At 30.7% G+C, this 19,194-nt stretch overlaps 1 protein-coding gene across 8 annotated transcripts; it reads left to right on the top strand.

Annotated features, from left to right (window-relative positions):
* The first annotated feature begins 9,328 nt into the window (after window positions 1–9,328).
* Window positions 9,329–14,560, top strand: LOC112294007 (lanC-like protein GCL2). Of its 8 annotated transcripts, none has more exons than XM_073540646.2 (8): window positions 9,329–10,746; window positions 11,024–12,053; window positions 12,180–12,361; window positions 12,528–12,639; window positions 12,878–13,027; window positions 13,371–13,685; window positions 13,789–14,078; window positions 14,272–14,560. In XM_073540646.2, the coding sequence occupies exons 2-8, from the start codon at window positions 11,766–11,768 to the stop codon at window positions 14,429–14,431; spliced, it is 1,497 nt and encodes a 498-aa protein (XP_073396747.1). In that variant the 5' UTR covers window positions 9,329–10,746; window positions 11,024–11,765; the 3' UTR covers window positions 14,432–14,560. The 8 variants fall into 8 exon arrangements, with proteins under 8 accessions (XP_073396747.1, XP_073396736.1, XP_073396748.1 ...); XM_073540635.2 differs by having other exon boundaries at window positions 11,018–12,053; XM_073540647.2 differs by having other exon boundaries at window positions 9,329–11,386; window positions 11,662–12,053.
* The last annotated feature ends 4,634 nt before the right edge of the window (window positions 14,561–19,194 follow it).

The following is a 19,194-nucleotide window of genomic DNA, read 5'->3' as shown; positions in this document are numbered from 1 at the left end:
ACTTGTCTCAAGATTGGGAGTGATTTTAAAATCTCTTTTAGACCTTCCATGGCCATTTTTTGCTTTTGTTTCCATCTGAACTTGGTTCTTTTTCTCGAGAGATTATACAATGGCTCAGCTATGTGAACAAAATGAAGAATCCAAATTTGATAGAAGACACAAGTACCTAAAAACCTTCTTATTTCAATGATGCTATTACATGCCTTTATCCTAGCAATGGCATCAACTTTTTCAAGATTAGGTTTCCTGCCATATCTCTCACATAAGTGTCCAACTACTACAATCTCATCGATTTCAAATTTGGACTTGTCAATTGATAATGTTAAGTCCACATCTTCAAATTCTCTCTACATCTTTAATGTGATCCATAACAAACTTTTTGCATCCATCAGCATCCAGAGTCAAGTCTTTTGCTTCTTCTTTGCAGCCTTTGATAGGAATATCATCTACAAATGGAATGGTCTTCTCAGGCAAAAAATCCCTTAAGTTTTTATTCATAGTATTTTGCATATAAGCTACTAAATTTGTCGCACCTTGAAGCAAGGTGTACATCTTTACAAGTCCTAAAGGAGTTTTTATAGTTGTCAAATCTCTACTTTCTGATGCAAGTTAAAACTGATCATAACCAAAATAAAGATCTCCAATAGAATAAATGGCATGTTTTACAAAAGCCTTAGCAACCTCATCTATAATTAGCCCTAATCTCTTATTTTGAATTATCACTTTGTTGGCTGGCTGCATGTCTTGAATGAATCTCAAAGCTCCAGACTTCTTAGGTACTATGAACTATTGATTAGAATATGGAGCCATTGATGGCTTAAGTATTCTCATTTTCAACTTTTCTTTCAATAAACTCACTAACTTATGTAGTAAGGCTTTTGGTACAGGAATTGGCTTCAAATTCCAAGGCACATGTGGAACAATAAAAATGACCATTAGTACAATAATCTTTGGATTAACACATCTAATTTCATTTGGTGAAGAAGCAAAAGCCTTACCATGCTTGGAGATCATTTTTTAAAACCTTTTCTTTTCAAGTTCTTTCAAAAATTCACCCCCTCCAATTTTTAGTTTGGCCAATGTTTCTTCTATGAAATTGTGTCTAATCTCTCTAGTTTTCCTTAATCTAGGCTCTTTTTCAGCCTCTTTAATATGATCTTTATAGTCTAGCGGTAGTTGAGTTGCCACTGGTCTCACCTTCTTTGCCACAGTCTTATACTTGATATTCACTACAGCATCAGTTTTTAAGCCATAACTTTCAACCAACCTTGCATTAAAAATTATCTTTAATATTTTTTTATATAGGCTTCTTGAATGAATCTCTACCATCACATTAGTAGATGCAGTCTTCTTCCCTCATAAAGTCTCTAAAACTTGTAAAATATCATTTGAAAATCTTTTTTCTTCAACAACTCCAAAAATAAATTCATCACTCAAAATTACACCCATTATTTTTAATTTTCTTTCAATTTTCTTAAGTGATCCTTTATATTTAAAATTCAAATCCTCAACCTTGTTAAAACTTACAAATCCTTCTTTGGTTAAATTCCAAATCCTACAACCATTCCTTTGTACATTGGGGCATGCAATAGTAGATTATTTCTTTGCACCCATGGCACCCCATATTCGACATGTGCAATCTAAAAATCTAAGAAATCATCATGCTCATAATCCATAGGAGTTTCTCTAAGCTGATCTCTATGCCTCTTATGATTTGGTCTCATTGTAAGAAACTGAACTGATCTTTTTCTATCATAGCTTCAAATTTTGGCATACTGTGAGCCATCATTTAATACCTTGGTCTCCATCCTTGTTGCAGTGATGTATGGCTGCTCCAAAATAATCAAATAACTTCCTTGATTTTGCATGTATTAGTAACTTACAAAACAAGCTAATCATGTGGTATTCATATAGAAAACTTGCCTTGTAAGTTAAGTTATAAGTTGTATAAAGTGAATACATTTTAAAAGTCCTATAGAATGTTGTCATATAGCTCCTATGTAGATAGTATATATAGAGATAAGACTGAAGCCTTCTTCACTCTTGTCAATTTCTTTCTTGCTTCTAGTCTAGTTTCAAGAATTTTTTAATTTTTTTTAACTTTTGCCAATAGCCATTTTAATTTTTTTTTAATATACATACTTCTTTATTTTTATTTTATTATACTTCTTTGAAAAATTCTTAGTTATTTATTTGCTTTCATTGAATTATTCTCTTTGCCAAATGTGCAATGTTTTTTGAAATTTGTCAATTATAATTGGATCTTTTTCAAGAACTTTTTTCAAGTTGCAACTCCTTTTATACAATATTTTTATAAAATATAAAAATAAATTAAATAATATACAAAAGTTAAAACATCTCTCAAAGCTTTGAAGATAATATTTATTTTTATACCAATCTTATATTATATTCTTTGTAGAAACAGATGTAATAGACTTTGTTACACGTGTAATTTTATTATAAATTGGCATAGACGATAAGCTCCTCTTAATAGCTTTTCATTCCAAAAAAATTCAATAACTAAGATTAATTATGTAATCCAAAAAAAATAAAAATAAAAAAAATAAAAACTTAGAATCATGGATTCATTCTAAAAATTTCATCATTATCTAGAAGGCACCTCAAGTCTAGTCACCTCAAGTCAATATATATGGATTACAAGAATCTAAATTACTTTATGTTGATAAATATTTTGAGTTATTGCCAAGCTAATTGAAGCATGTCTTTATTAAGATTACTTATTAATCCAAAAAACAACAAAAATTATTAGACGTCCTTTTTAAACATTCTTATCTTATATCAAAAGAAAGAAATGGAGCATTTGATCAATAAAAAATGATTCTCTTAAAGTTTGAGTATTTTCATTTTTTAGCTATGAAATCAATATTGGCTGTTAATTCAATCTTTTTCAAGCAAGTTCAATAAAATATGTCCTCTAATCATCTTGTTCATGATATTAAGAATAATTCTTCTAATTCTCATCATACTTTTAAATTCAAATTCAAGAAAAATCTATTATATTTCAAGGGACAATTATATATTTTAAAAAATGAAGTATAATTATATATTTTTTAAGCTTATCACTACTTTTAAACAACCAAATATTATGGATATAATAAGAATTTGGATGTAATATCTAAAGATTTTTAGTAGCCTCAAATGTAGAAGGCAATCAAAGACTTTATACAATTATGTGATGTTTGTTCAAGATTAAAAATTCCTTGTCATTGACCTTATGGATTTCTTTAACCATTACCTATTTTAGAACAACCATGGTCTCCTATTTCTATAGATTTTATTATGGATCTTTAAGTCAAAATTTTGTATGATTCTATATTTGTGATAGTAGATCATTTTATATAATGTACAAAATCTATCATAAGTGAAGAAACATCTAAGTTTTTTCTTAACAATATCTATTCCTATGATGATTTATCAAAGGATATTGTATCAGATAGGAAAATTTAATTTGTATTAAGATTTTGGAGAACCATTTTTAAGATTTTAAAGATAGACATAAAACTATCTTTGGCTTTTTTCAATCATCTTATTGATAGTTGATAGTATATCTTAAATATTGATCTAAAACTTGATTTATATATACTTTGTATGTCTAAGTATTATCAATAAGATGATTGGACAACTCTTTTTTCATTGCTAGAATTTATTTATAATAATATAATATATTCTTTGAAGCAACAAACATCTTTTTTTTTATTAATTATGGTTATTATCCATAATTTGATATTTTTGAATTTTTAAAAGTTGATAATCTTATGACAAAAGATTTAGTAAATTATTTATCTGAGCTATAATAAATTCAATTCAAGAGCTATCTTATTCTGACTAACTAGACAAGAAATTTCAATTGTTAGAACCTTTGAGACAATATAATCAAAATAAAAATATTTAAAAATAACATGTCTATTATTAAATAGATGGTAAGATATAACATATTTAATGTTATGATCTTAAAAGAGACTCTTGATATTTGGTAATATTATTACAAATAGAAATAATTCTAGATAGTATTTTAAATATTTTATTTGAAGAAAGTTATAAAGGCATCAAAAATGATTAAATAATAAGGTGGTCTTTTTGCCTTGGTATGAAACACTATCAATGGTTAAGAGCACATATCAATCATCTTTAAAGAGAAGAAAGATGAGAATGTGTAGCAAACACAATTTACTACATCTTGAATTCTTTCAACATATGATGATTACTTTCCATGGAATTCATCTCTAGAAGGAAGATAATGTCAAGCATATACATATTTATTTTAATAATTACGTATGTATTTATTTAGAAATAAATAAAAGTAGATTAATTTCATGATATCTTTTATAAAAGCTTCATAGAAGCTTCATAGATATTGCCTTGACTTTACATGTTTTTGTAATTGATTAGTAAGTTGGAAAGTTAATCAACAAGTTAGCCATATCTCACATATATTTGTAGTTTATGGAACAAATTAATTATGTGGCACACATATAAAAAACTTACATTACAAGTTAAGATATATGTCTTGTAAAGTCAACATATATTGGAAGTCCTATAGAACATTGTCATGTAGCTCCTAATCAAATAGTATATGTAGAGGTAAGAATAAAGCCTTCTTTATTCTTGCCAATGCCTTTCTATTCTTTAGTCTTGTTTTAAGACTTTCTAATCTTTTTATTGTTGGAAATAGCCATTTTAGTTTAATATATTACTATCTTTGAGTAACTTTTTAATCTTTTCAAGTGATACAAGAGTGTATTGAGTTTTTCTTTCTTTGAATTTTATGTCCTTAACATTCTACATGAGATTGTTCAAGGCTAATAATTTTTAGTAAATTTTAATTTGCAGCAATAAACATAATTAAAAGCTTGTAGATACCAATAATAATATAGTTTTATACAAGCTTGAAGCTATGAAGTTGGTGTCCATTGCATAAATTTTTAATTTTAGAATAGCTCTAAAATGCATATGGACCTCCTTACAAATAGAAAATTTTAGCTTATGCACAATCAATTAGACAATCTACAATAAATAAATGTCCTTTTTCAAACCTAAGTTGCAAAATTGATCCTTACTTTTTTTTCTTATAAATACCATCTAAAAAAATAGACATCATTTCAATTATTAATGGAATAATTTCAATAAGATTAAATATTTATTTCATATCAATCCAAAGTTTAATCAAGTTAATAAAGAGATATCTATAAATTCTTGTAATTTATTGTATGTATAAAACAAAAAATTTAAGATATTGATGATTTATATTTTTGGCATGACAAGTTTTAATATTATATTTATTATTGTAGTAGATTTTTTGCATGAAAAAAGCAAAGCATATTGTACATGAGCGTTGGAGTAGCTAGCCCAACTATTTCTTTGTTAGAAATTAATTATAAAAATATCAAATAGCAAGCTTGCATTAATCCATATACTTATACAAGATTATTTTTTTAACTTGCAATTACTTCTTTGTCTTTGGCACATTATTTAAATATACCATAGCACTAAAAAAGATTAAAAGGAATTTGAAAAAATTTAATAGAATGTATTCTACTATCATATCATGCATGTAATTAAAATGCATTAAAGTAAGTCAAAAGCCAAGTACCAAGCTATGTAAATACTTTTTAATTATTTCAAAAATACTTGAATTAAAGATTACAAGTGCGATCTTATCAAATAGATACTTCTAATTTAGAAATGTAAACTAATTACCTTTAGAAGATGCTCACTTTATGTTGAAGGATTATCTATAAAATCAACCTAAGAGTTTTTTTAGATTCAAGTTAGTTTGGCATAAACATTTGTGACTTGGATAAATTAAATTTAAATTAAAATAAAAAAGAAGTACATATATATTTATCATAATTATAGCTAATAATTTTATGAGAATATGATTTTAAATATTGTTGAATTTTTATTTAATAAAGTATAAAAATAATTTTTAAAGGTATATAAAATGGATAGGCTTTATTTTAAGATTTTTATTCAAACAGCGTAATTGCCTTATATGCAATCAATGAATAAAAATCTTTAGGCACATTTATTCTGAAAAAAAAAAAAAAAAAAAAAAAAAAAAAAAATCTACTTTAGCATCTCATAGAAATTGTACAATTATCACAATACTATATTATTTCAAAGGAACAAGACAAAAAAGCTCAAGATTTTGGTATAACAAACATGTTGTAAGATGCTTAGGATATTTACACAATGTCACTACAAATACTTGAAGCCCTTCTTGTCATTGTAAATAATACATATCAGCTAGTAGTCTACTATCAACAAGAAAATATTCATAAGTTATTTATTTGGCTTAATAGATATGTCACTTAGGTATAAAAACCATCTATTATTAGGAAATTAGGATCAAGCAATAATAGCTAATCTAATGAGTTGCTTGAAATCAAATATTGATATACCAAGAACCTTTACAATTTGAAATAATTGAAGTCTTATCATTAATCCCTAATAATGTTAGGTCTTGCATATCTAAGAAATGCAAGATTTGCAATTTTCAAAGGTATAATTTTTGGACATGTATTCAACATCCAATGTATATTGTATGAGATTTTGATAGATAAAATTGTTAATTTTTTATTTAGTGATATATACAAAAAAAGTATATATATATATATATTTTATTTTGATGGAAATAGAAATTAAATTTTATTATAAAATATTGTCAATTAATATAAAAGGTGGCTAATCTATTGCCATTTTCTATAAGAATCTTATCAAATTTATTTAAAATAAATTGCTAAAAATAAAGAAGTCAAAAAATTAAAACTAAGCTGAGGTGTAATACAACCAACTTATAAAGAATAAATAAGTGGCTTGAAAATAAATAGCTTATATAGAATGATTAATTGGCTTAGAATAAATTAATGCATAATTAAAAGTAGAAAGAAGTAAATATATTTATATTCTATAATACTTTATAAATATTTTTATTAAATTTAATTCAATTTAAGTTTTTAAATATTTTTTAAATAATATTTTTTTAACCTTTTTTATTACTTTAAATATTAAGTTTTGATAAAAAAAAATTATATACATCATCTAACTTAGAAAATTTAACAAACAATCTTAGAAAAAATCGGTAATACTTTTTCTATTTAATTTTATATATAGATAGATGCAGAATAGATCTATCCTTTAAAAAACTCATTCTTTGATTATTTCAATGATTGTGGTCTTTTAAATATATAAATCTTGAATTTATACATATATAAATTTAATTTTATATATTATAATTTATTTTATTTATTATAATTTATTTTATTTATTTTTTAGTATCTAGTACATAGGTGGCTATTTAATTTTTTCTATTATAATCATATTTATTAAAAAAAATTATTATTAAAAATTATATCAAATACCAAAAATATATAAAGATTGATATATTTGATTATAATTTTTAATTAATTAAAAAAATCTTAGTTTCTAATTTATTATTTTTAATAAAAGAAAAAAATTATTTATATTTTATTAAAGTTTTTATCAAATTTTAATGTTATTTAATATATATGTTTTGTAGGATTAAAAAATTGTATACTTACTAAGTAGTAGTTTAAGGAAAAAATGTCCAAAAAAAAATACATAGCTAATTATCTAATTGTGAATTTATTTATAGTTAAGCATCTATTATTAAAACTCAAGTTTCTTTTAGCTATTTAGGAGGTCTTTATACAAGATGAAAGCCACAACTATTAAATCTAATGATTGACTAAAATCACTAAGTTTTTCAATTTGGGCCAATTAAAGAATCTAAAGATTTGTGACCTCCTAAATAAAATCTGGTCCCCTAAGTACAAAGACCCCTAAGTACCCCAATCTTGTCCCCCAAGTGCTTTTTTTTCTTCTTCTTTCTCTTTACTTTGCAGCTCTATGTTTGAAATGGTTTCTTCCATGTATTATTTATTTTTCTCTTTCCTATTTTTTCGTGTGTAATTTGATTGTTTATTATTAATAATATTACCACAGCAATCATTAAAGATATTTAGATATTTGAATTTTCCAACATCACTTATAGTCTAATGTAAGTGTGGCATCAAAAACAGATGGTAAAGCCAAACACTACATCACATCTAGTATACAAGAATGTGGAGAATTCACAAGCTTTCAAATTCTAGACACTGGAGCACTAATTTCAAAGTGAATGATCATCTTAAGATTTGACCCACATATTTGTGAAATCAATCCTCATGATATTACAAATAGATGCACCATCTTATTGTACTTAAAAAACTTCTTTTTACTGGTTCAAAGGTTGTTTGACTGCTATGAAAATCAGGTTTTAAAAATCACCAGAAATAAATGGATAAAAAAAGAGTTGAATTTTCTCCTTTAATCAAAAAAGGAAAGAAAAGAAAAGAAAAAAGAAAAAGAAAAGAAAAGAAAAAAACGAATCAATAGTTTTAAAGTACACAAGGATGACTGACCCCGAGCATAGAAAACATGGATTCATTCACAAACATGGAAAGGTTTGTGTCGTTTCATTCACAGGGGGATAAGGTTAAGCGAAGTGGGCCAGCCAGCCAGTCGCGTTGTGTAGCAAGGGAGAAGGGGAGAACGCACCTTCTCTCACAGTAGAGCTCGCCATGGAGCTGGAGGCTCAAATTTTTGGGCCAGCTCGTACAGACAGGCGAGATGCTCGCAGTGATCTGATTGACGGTACTTGCTGCATGATGCGAAGATACATGAGAGGTGGAGCGGATTGAAGGTGGCAATGCAGGAGGGGGAGCAGGATGAAGGAGGGGCCGGATGCGGAGGGGGTTGTTCATGTCAACGTAGCCAGTGCTCCAGAGTGCTGCGCATCATGACCATGATGCGAATGCGAAGCACAAGAGGGAAGGGAGTACGGGTCGCAGAGCACGATGAGTCTGCAAGGAGTCTAAATCGAGGATGCAACCAAAGCAGCGCATCGAGTGGCACGAGCTGAGGATCACCAAGTCAACCAGAAGAGTAGACAGGGAATACTTCAAGAAGGGGAGGATTCGTTTATCGCCAATAAACAATGCAACTCCGGCTCTGTGGTTCTAGATTCGGTGCCTTGTCTGCCGTGGTGGCTTCCTCTGGGCCCCGCCTCGTCCCTTTGTCTCACCTTATAATAAGGGCTCCCCTACTTCACTGTCACCCGCCTCAGCCTCTCGTGTCTAGCTCAATATTCCTTTCTTGCCTTGCCCTTCTCTCCCTTCTTCCTTTCCTGGGATCGAGTGGACTACCCCTTTCCCAGCACAGGTTTCACCCCTTCGATCGGCATCCGAGGTTCGCCGTGGACAACGTCGGACGAGGTTTTTTTCTGCCATGAGTTTTGTAGACGCCTTGCAATTCAAGCAGACTCTATTATGCGGCTGCCGCGGACACTACGTGGTTTGTTGTGCTTCAGTCTGGTTGGATTGTAGGCCTCCGCAAAACTTCATGACCATCGCAACTACTGGCTCACGTCGAAGATATTATCTTAAGTCGTGGTCTTCGAAAAGCCTTTGCATAACAATCCCGCATGATCATTTATGTTTCATCGATTGCGTCGCATATTTCTCTGCTGAAGAAGTTCGGTAAGTCTAGATTGAATGACGTAAGAACGAATTTGGCGTGAGCGTGGAGTTGAAGCTGTTATGTGGTTACGATTGGCTCCGTCCATCCTGCACATGTTATGAAAAATTTGAGAAGCAAATCGAGGGAGGGCTTTCTCCATCCGCCGACAGGTTCTTGCGCGATGAAACTCACCCTCTCCTCCCTTGTCTTGTTGTCAACCGCATGCTTGAAACCTTCCAATATATGTATTCCCTCAAAGTTTCGTCGCGTCCGATGCTCTGTCATACTCCTGATCATTGCAGCACATGATTTATCGGAGAAAGCATCTGCTGTCTCGAAATATTGCACCAGGCTAATCGAACTCTGAAGTTAGGCGTGTAGGTACCTTAAATTAGCTGAATTTTGTAGACAGATCATGCCTCGACATCACCATGTGGTCTCTCAGGGTTGCTGCCGAATTAATACCTATACGTAATAAATCTAAGCATAATTTAAGCGACTACTGTTCCGGAGGTCATTGCTCACAAAATATTCTGTCAGAGGCATTAATTTCTTCTTCATTTTTGTAAAGGTTAAGGATTCTGCGTATATCGACAGAGTAGCTTTATTATCTATTGTTGTCTGAATGACCCTCAATGGAGTTTTTCTTCGGGTTATCGTTCCAACGTACCCACGCCAAGTTGAAGTGAGCAAAACGCAATTATTAATCAACTTTCGGTAATTGAGTGCCGTACTTGAGCAGAATCAATACAGCTCGTACAGGAGCATAATAATGTGCACGAGATAAACCTCGTCCAATACACTGAACGAACTAGTTGTGATGTAATTGTGTTACATCTCTATTCAAATCCACATTCGTTAAGTTTTTGCTAATCTCAGAACTTATCTTACTTCTGAAGTATGCAGATTCTGTTATCTCATACGCGCTGACAACCAGGCTGTTGGCATATCATGACATTCCATAGAAGGAATTGCACAGAAGTTGATTCACATGATGCTGTTGATTCCAACTCTTGAAGAGGACTAATGATAGGTAAGACGTTCAGTGTGGAGCACGTTGATCTGGTCCGACGCTCGTCGTTGCAATTTAACTACACCTGGAGGTGTACGGTCAGGTTCTTCAAGGAACTCACCATCCATAACCACCCTGGCTGTGTGTTGCTGGTAACAGCTGACCTAGCAACTTGGAAACAACAAACACGTTAGGTACTACTTGCGAACCCGTTGATGTCTTTTACCATTATTTAGTTGGTTTGAGCGAGATTTCATCATTCAGAACCAATCCTTAACAGTTAAGACAGTAACCTATATAGGGATTGAATCGACTCCACCTCGAGATGTAACGCTTCGGGGCTGCTTCACCCGCACATGTTACTTCACTTTCACTCGAACGCAGTTAGATTGTGATATACCAACCGTTAGAGGAAGGTTGTTTCATTCAGGCTAACCAGGTGGAGCTTCTCTATCTTTATGGAAGTCTCAGGAACTATTGAATGCTTAGCTAGCATATGCATGGCGCGTGTACATTGAACCATCTTCCAACGACTTTCCGATCTTCATTGCACCTTTTGGACGCCAAGATGCCTACTCAGTGCAACTTCATACTCTTGTCACCGAAGTTGCCGCCAGTTTCCTCCAGGCCATTAGCTTCTTCAGTTTCGCCGGCTTGAATGTTGCAACCACCAAATATGACTCTGGACGTGGTGGAGTTGTTTTATATTCAGGATAAAAATACAAGTTGGAAACGTCAGTTCAGATACATCTTTCTGCTGTTTCGAAGGCGAGATCGTAAAACTTCGGAATACAACTGGTTACACTTGAAGTCGTGCAGCTCAACCAACAGTAGGCATGTCTTTCTTGCCACGAATTGAGTTCTTGTTGATATTTTCTGATGAGTCCACAAAATAAGCTTGCCTTCATTCAATGTTGAACGCTGGGCAAACAATATGAGATAGTCCTCCGAATAGATAGCATAATAGATGTGAATTGCTCGTTGAATGCATCAATATCAGACGGACGAAAACGAAGACGAAGATAATATGCTGGAAACAAACTAACCGAATCTTTCACATGAAGTTTCTCATCGTGTTAAGGAACGGCTGAATTGCAATCCCCCTACAGAAATTCACTGTCAGATTACAGGCCAAACCCTTCTAGTACATCAAACTGCAGACAAGCAAAAAAGGAACAACGGAACAACAGCAAAACTGTATGAATTCCCTGAGATGTCGAAAAATGAGGAGCCTCTGGAGCTCATCTTTAACAAGAAGAAAAAAACTGACAGACACAACTCCACAACTCCCTCGATTGAAATACGGAATTTTCCGAACAATATGAATGATTACAAGGTGGCATGGCGGGGCTCCGACGAAGAAATTGACAAGTCTCAGCGAGTTCCGTTAACTGAAACGACTGCTCCTCTTGTGGCCCTTTGGATTCCACCAGAGTTTTTGGAGCACTCGTTTCCAAACTCTAAGACGTTCATTAAGTCTGCAATGGAACTGAAGAATGAGGTGAATTTCACGTCACTGGGACCAACTTCTGATTGCAAGCCAGTTCACAGACATCAAGGACAGTATTGTTTCTGAGGGCAAAGTCTCGAATACAGCATAAGGATGATATGATCGCTCTGCTCCCAGGTTGTGCAAGCAACATGGATTAGGAATGGTCCAAGAGTGAAAGATCCAACCATGTACACTGGGGTCCTCGGAACGGCCTTTCTATGCTTCAAAGCGTACCTCGCCACTGGAAGTCCACAAGATCTTGCGCTCTTCACCGAAATTGTGGATTCCTGTTGCGCGGCTGCTCCGACTCACCCAGAGTAAGTTCACCCACGAAACCATTCAGTGTTATCCACAACATAATGTTGCCTAGTTGTGTATTATTAAGGTACTTGAGTGTGTTCAGTTTTTTGTGTGCCTCTTGTTGTGTGCGTTGATGAGAGTGTTCTCACACATCTTAGTGGGGCATGTTTGAGAATGGACCAGCAACGTCACATTTTTGCGAGGGCAGGCTGGAATCTATGCCATGGGAGCGGTTGCTGCGAAAATCGGCGATGACAAGACTCGTCGTGATTTCTTCTTGGATCATTTCAAGCGGGTTAGTCAATGTCGTCGATTCGTAACTTTGACCGGCAAATCCCTCTTTCGATCATGGTCGTATGTATTTGGTCATTTTACCGCGAGTTGACGTACAGCAGGACTTGTTAATCAGACACTCTGAACACCGCACTGTACGATGCAATTTTAGGGCATGGTGGCAAAAGGTAAGTTAGTTGCATTTAAGAGAGCATTCACTATACTTCATTCAAGGTGGACCTCCAATTATTTGGTTATAGATTGGTGGCCGAAGAGTGTTATCCATGGGCCCTGTTGATGAAGGATCCAGCCTGCCATGTGAGCTCCTCAACGGACGTGTCGGATTTTTGTATGCTGCACTTTTCATTAACAAATACATCAGCGAGGAAATGGTTCTGTGGAGTATGACGGTGAGGAATTTTCTAATGTCCCTACGTTTCAATTTGAAGATTTTGTTGAGTCTTCACAATGCTTTCACAAGTGTTTAGAATTCACGAAAGCTTATCCCTCTGCCCTATCATGGCTCACACCAGGTAGGGGTTATTTTTAGAAATAAAAAAATAAAAAATACAACGAAGACAGAACGAATTAAGACTATCACCTATGCTGCAAACCAAACCGTGATCGCGTAACTGCAATCTAATCATTTTCAAACCTATCTTCTGTAATAAGTGTTTGTGTGTACGTTGCAGTACTACATAATCATGACCTTATGGTGAGTATTTGGCATCTGGCGGGGTTGGGATTGTGCAGGGACCTGTGGTTGACGCAGTACTGGCTTCGGGGCGTGCTCATGCCACACCCGAATGTCCTCTAATGTATCCATGGAAGTCGCGCAGATACTTTGGTGCATCTCATGGGCTGGCAGGTATTATCCAAATTCTCCTGCACTTTCCTTTGACGGAGCAAGATAATAAGGACATCAAAGGTACGCTACACTACATTGTGAAGAAGCGGTATTCCCGCGGTAATTACAGGGTCAGTGTAGAGGACGAAAGGGGCGACCGACTCGTACACTGGTGCCAAGGAGCACCTGGAATCACGATGACGCTCTGCAAAGCACTAGAGGTCACTTTCTCATCCTCACCACATCACTCACATTCCTCCTATTACTTCATCTAGAATTTTCACGAAGGAATTTCACTAAAAGAACTTGGCAAGACTCACACAGGTGTTTCCCGTGGACAATTGCTTGGGGGAGGCGGCAGAGGCAGCGGCGGATGTGGTGTGGGAGAGGGGACTGTTGAGAAGGCTGGGAATCTGCCACGGCGTCAGTGGCAACACCTACGTGTTTCTGGCGATGTACAGGAGCATCGGAGGGAAGAAGCACCTGTTCCGCGCTCGTCAGTTCGCAGGATGGCTGCACAAACACGCGAAGCGACTGCTGTCGACTGGGGAGATGCACGGCGGAGACCATCGCCACTCGCTGTTTGAAGGTCTTGCGGGCACCGCGTGCTCCTGGTTCGACTGCGCTAACCCCGCCCAATCCTTTTTCCCCGGTTTCGAAATTTAAATTATGGCGTCACATAAATCTGTTGTTGCACTTGAGCAAGATACATATATCACTTCCTTTTCATTTCCTTTTCCCATCTCACTGATAAATTTCGAGATTCTTTTGGCATTTTATTGCACTTCTGTCTTCCCCAACTAGAAGGAAAGTTGAGCAACACAACGTGCTCAAATACAGTCGAAGAGGCGTACAAAAAATGCATTTGAAAAAGTGTATACAGTGGCTCCAGGTATTTGATTTATCTTTTCATGACATATCTGAAGAAACTAACACACTTCACAAATTCTCAATGTCTTGTACATGAGACCATATGCTCTGATAGTCAACGTTTTATCAAAACAAATCTTCATGTAATAATACTACAGTTAAGAGGAGATAGTGAAACTGGAATATATTTTTAAAATATCATACATCTAAATGTTGTTTGTCCATCTTATTTTAAGTTCTACCAACTTCAATAAATAAAAATAAAAATAAAAAATAAATTAGTGCGATAAAATAATCAAATATATATATATATATATATATAAAGTTGCTAAAGCAACACCTTCATATTATTAAAGCCACATCCCATGTAGGTATATCCTTGCTCTCCCTTCTATTCTTGCTCTCCAAACTCCCTTCCATGCTCTCCAAACTCCCTTCCAAACTCCCTTCCATGTCACTTTTCTTTCTTGACACTCTCTACTTGTGTCTATTCTAGCTCTCCTCTATTACTCTTTATTTGTGTCCAATCTTGCTCTCCTCTATTATTCTTTACTTGTATCTAATCTGGCTCTCTCCTATTGCTCTCTACTTGTCCACATACACTAAATCTTCACTTCCAATGCTTTCTCTATCCAAATGCAAGTTGCTATGCTCACCAATCTCTTCCAAAGTATCTCAAAAAGAATTATGATGCAAGCAACCACAACACCTTTTGGGGTGAGGCTTTTAGCAATTCCTTCTCTCTCTATATATATTTATATATATATATATATATATATATATATATCATTTATAATCCCCAAATGATCATAATTTTATAAATCTTAATGTGATGATCTTTAAATTTTAAAATTTGAATTATTTAATTAAAATTGAAAGGATATCCCGTACAATTATGTTATTCTTACAAGAAAAATTAAGCTAACTTTTTTGAATATAATACACGTAGAAATACAGGTTGATTAAATTCAAAAATTAGTTATATACTAAATTGAAAGATCATAAGACATCTCTCTAATTTATTGTCTATTAACCTTCAAATGACACAAGTAATATACTTTAGTAAAAAGGATTAGTGGCAAAATAGAAGACATATAATAATTCTTTTCAATAACTACAAAAAGCTTAATTTGCTTAATTTTTTAATCAAAAATTGATATATAATTTACTTAATATGAATATTAAAAACTTCTTTAAAACAAAATGATTAAAATTTAATAATCATAAATTTAATTGTCATCACACCAATCAAAATTTCAATGATTTATATTTGTTAGAAGAAATGCATATATATGAAAAAGAAAAATTATAGGAATGCATATATATATATATATATATATATATATAATAAAGATCAAACTTAAAGACCAATTATGTATTCAAAAAATAAATAAAAAATAAAAAAATAAAAAACTTAAAATATATATTTAAACAAAATTAATATATAATTGTATGGTGTTTTTAAATGTTCAATTCTAAAAAATCTGACTTATCTTCTTCATTTTTTTTAAATAGATTTTAAAAACAAAAAAATAGGTCTTTAAATAAATAGTTAAAGTACAATTTATAAGGCTTCTTAAATTATTATTTTGTTTTATGCATCTCCTTATGTAAAGAACCAAATGGACAAAAAAAACATAATACACACAATTAGTTTATTATTTTTATACTAAAGAATAAGAAATTCCAAACTTTCTTATTCAATATGCCAGAAAGTTACATTTAGTTTTGTATAGTATGGATGGTACAAACTAATTTTTAAAAGTTATAACCAAAATAAATGTAAAATGAAAAATTTAAGAAAAGCTTCAAAATTAGAATTAAATTTATTCTAATTCTAAATAATAAAAAATATTTTCTATAATTTTTAGTAAAATGTGCTAATACCACTAATTTTAATACATGTATATAATGTTGAATCAAAAAAAGATATTAGATAGAGATGGGATTTAGGATGCTAACATGGTGCTTGTGACTCTTTAATATTTTTTTTATTTTTTTATATAGCAACTTAGTAGGGCAATTTAGACAACATATAGATAACATGGAAAAAAATATACTAGAAAAAATATTAGTATGCTAAGCACTATATTAAAATAAATAAATAAATAACAAAAAAATAAAAAAATAAAAAAATAAAAAATAAAAATTATGAGATACAAAAACTCATGTTTTTTCTATATTCTAAAAGAAATATTGGCAAGAAAAAACTATTGAAATAAAGTAGTAAAGTTCATAATATCTATAAATTACACAATAAAGACATGTAAATTAAGGTTAAATCTTTTAAGAATATTTCCACACCTTCTTTTATTTATTGATGAAATTTATATAGTATAGAATTTGATGTGTGTCAAGAAAGATTCAATTTGTAAATTTTCTTTATATTTGATATTGTAAAAACTATTCTAGTGCTATAACACAATTATTAAGTGAAACGGTTAATTTAATCATAATTTTTTTAAAAACAAATTTGTTAATATATATACATACATATAAAAGATCTTTACTATAATATTAACAAAGATTTTTTTAAAAAAATCATGATTAATAGAATGAAGATAGTTGAAAATTTAATATTTTATGCTACTTTTATTGATAAAATAAGGTTTTCTACTTACTTTACATGGTTATAAATAAAAAGATATAAAGATATAAAGAAATAGATGTAAAATAAATGAAATCACCTTAAAGTTAAAAATAGGAGTATTTTGTTTAACAAAAATTATTTTAAACAAGATTAAATTAACTCTCAAGAAAGACCGTTTGACAGAAAGGGCCAAAATCAAACTTCAAGCCATAATAACATATATGTATGGTAAAGAGAGGATTCTTTGGGATTTGGCAAGGTTAATTAGGCTTTTTTAGGATATGTTTAGGGCTTGTTTAAGGTTTTTCAGAGTTTTCTTAAGATTTATTAAAAATGTTTAGATATGGTTGGAACTAAAATTCAAGATTAATAGAATTTGAGTTTTAGAGGTATTAAGTTTAGAATTGGTTAGGTTGAAGATTTCTAAGAATATCAAGATTGACAAGAGTAGTGTTTCTAAACAAATCATTTTTTTTTGGATTATAAAAAGAATTTTAGACTTCAAATAAGTTTCTTCTTTTTTCAAAGATTACAATGTATAATAAATATTATTATTATGTAAAAAATTAAAAATTAAAATTTAATAATATTAGATTAAATTATTTTGTGAGAAGATTTATAAGGATAAAAAGTATTAGTAGAGATTTAAATATTAAATAAATATATATATATATATATATATATATATATATATTGTTAGAATGTAGAATTATTTATGGTATTGTTTACATGATTGTTTTTTTCTATTTTACAAAGCATGAAAATAACAGATTTAACAATATATTTTTAAATTCTACTAAAAATAAAAACATTGTTTAAATTAAAGTTAATTTGATATATATGTGTGTATATATGTATATAATATTTCCAATTATACTACTAAAATTTGGTGTAGATTGCATAAATTCTGTAATATTAATTATAAAGTTGAAAAGGGTAAAAGAACATAATGACTATATTATCAATTATTGTTGTAATCTCTAATATGGAATATATTATCTACTTCTTAATTTGTATTAACAATGTACACATTACATTTTCAATAATTTTTTTTTTATGTCAACATAGCCAATACTTAAATTTATTCAATTAAAAAAAGAATTTTGTATAATAAAAAGATTATATTTTTACAATAATTATCTTAAATTCAACATCAGTTTTGCTTAAACATCTTTAGAGCTCTTGTCTTTTATCAACAATAACACCGTTATGACCACAAAGTTTATATCTTTTATTTAAAAGTCAATGTAGTATAAATAAATAAATAAATAAATAAATAAATATACAAACTTTAACTATAAACCACTTTTGTAAATAAAAATTTCAACTCTAGATAATAAATTCTACAAGACATTTAGGATTGTATAATAACCACATGCACATTACAAATGGTTTTAGATCAATAAATTTAAAACTAAAAAATTAAAATATGTTGGTTCTAAATAACATTGTTGATTACAATTGACATCAATATAAGTTTCATATAACTACAAAATAAATAATAGAAGTCTTTGGCCAAAATATAATTATAGTATACATTCTGCAAGACAATATGTGTTCACATTATTGACAATACATTTCCCATTGCAAATAATATAATCTCTTTCTTGTAGCAACTTAATACTTGCAAATAGTTACAAAATTGCAACATGAATTTTGAACAACACCAAAATTACAAAATTATTATGTGACTCCAACAACATATGAAATTCTTTAAACAAATCTCTTATAAAGTTAATCCTATAAATATTTTACATTCCATAAATAATCACATCTACTATGTATTGCAACAACAACCACAACCTAGTTCACATTATAAGGACAAATCAATTTTTGGGGTCAAAGATATAATTTTTTGTTAACTACCTATTTATTTTCTTGATGTAATTTTTTTTTAGAATCACTATATAAAAATTAATTCTATGTAACATATCAATGAAAAAAAAATCTAAATTAATATTTTACTATTAATATTAAGATACCACAGACATGCTAGATCTACTTTATATTAGTTATTATTGTTAATCATTCTTTTTGTTGTTCTTTTAGTTTCATTGGTGCTACTAATTCATGCTGAAAGTTTAGAATTCTAATACTTAATTTTTTAATACTTCACCCTGATGGATTAGTTGCATGCATATACATATACACACACACATATATGCAGATATTCACACAATTGATTCAAAAGTTGATTCAATTGATCGTTCCAAAAAATATTTAACAACAACCAACTTACAAAGACAGGAAAATAAATAAATAAATAAATA

This window comes from Physcomitrium patens, chromosome 2, assembly GCF_059467195.1.
Source record: "Physcomitrium patens ecotype Gransden chromosome 2, ASM5946719v1, whole genome shotgun sequence".
Lineage (NCBI taxonomy): Eukaryota > Viridiplantae > Streptophyta > Bryopsida > Funariales > Funariaceae > Physcomitrium > Physcomitrium patens.
Note: the sequence above shows the minus strand (reverse complement) of the source record. Positions and strands in the feature narration are given on the sequence as shown.

Excerpts from the sequence above, each read along its gene's own strand:
- LOC112294007 (XM_073540646.2), top strand. The coding sequence starts at position 11,766 with ATGTCGAAAAATGAGGAGCCTCTGGAGCTCATCTTTAACAAGAAGAAA. Across the intron at positions 12,640-12,877 it reads TCTTGGATCATTTCAAGCGG|ATTGGTGGCCGAAGAGTGTT; the intron begins GTTAGTCAATGT and ends ATTTGGTTATAG. Across the intron at positions 13,028-13,370 it reads TGGTTCTGTGGAGTATGACG|GGACCTGTGGTTGACGCAGT; the intron begins GTGAGGAATTTT and ends GGGATTGTGCAG.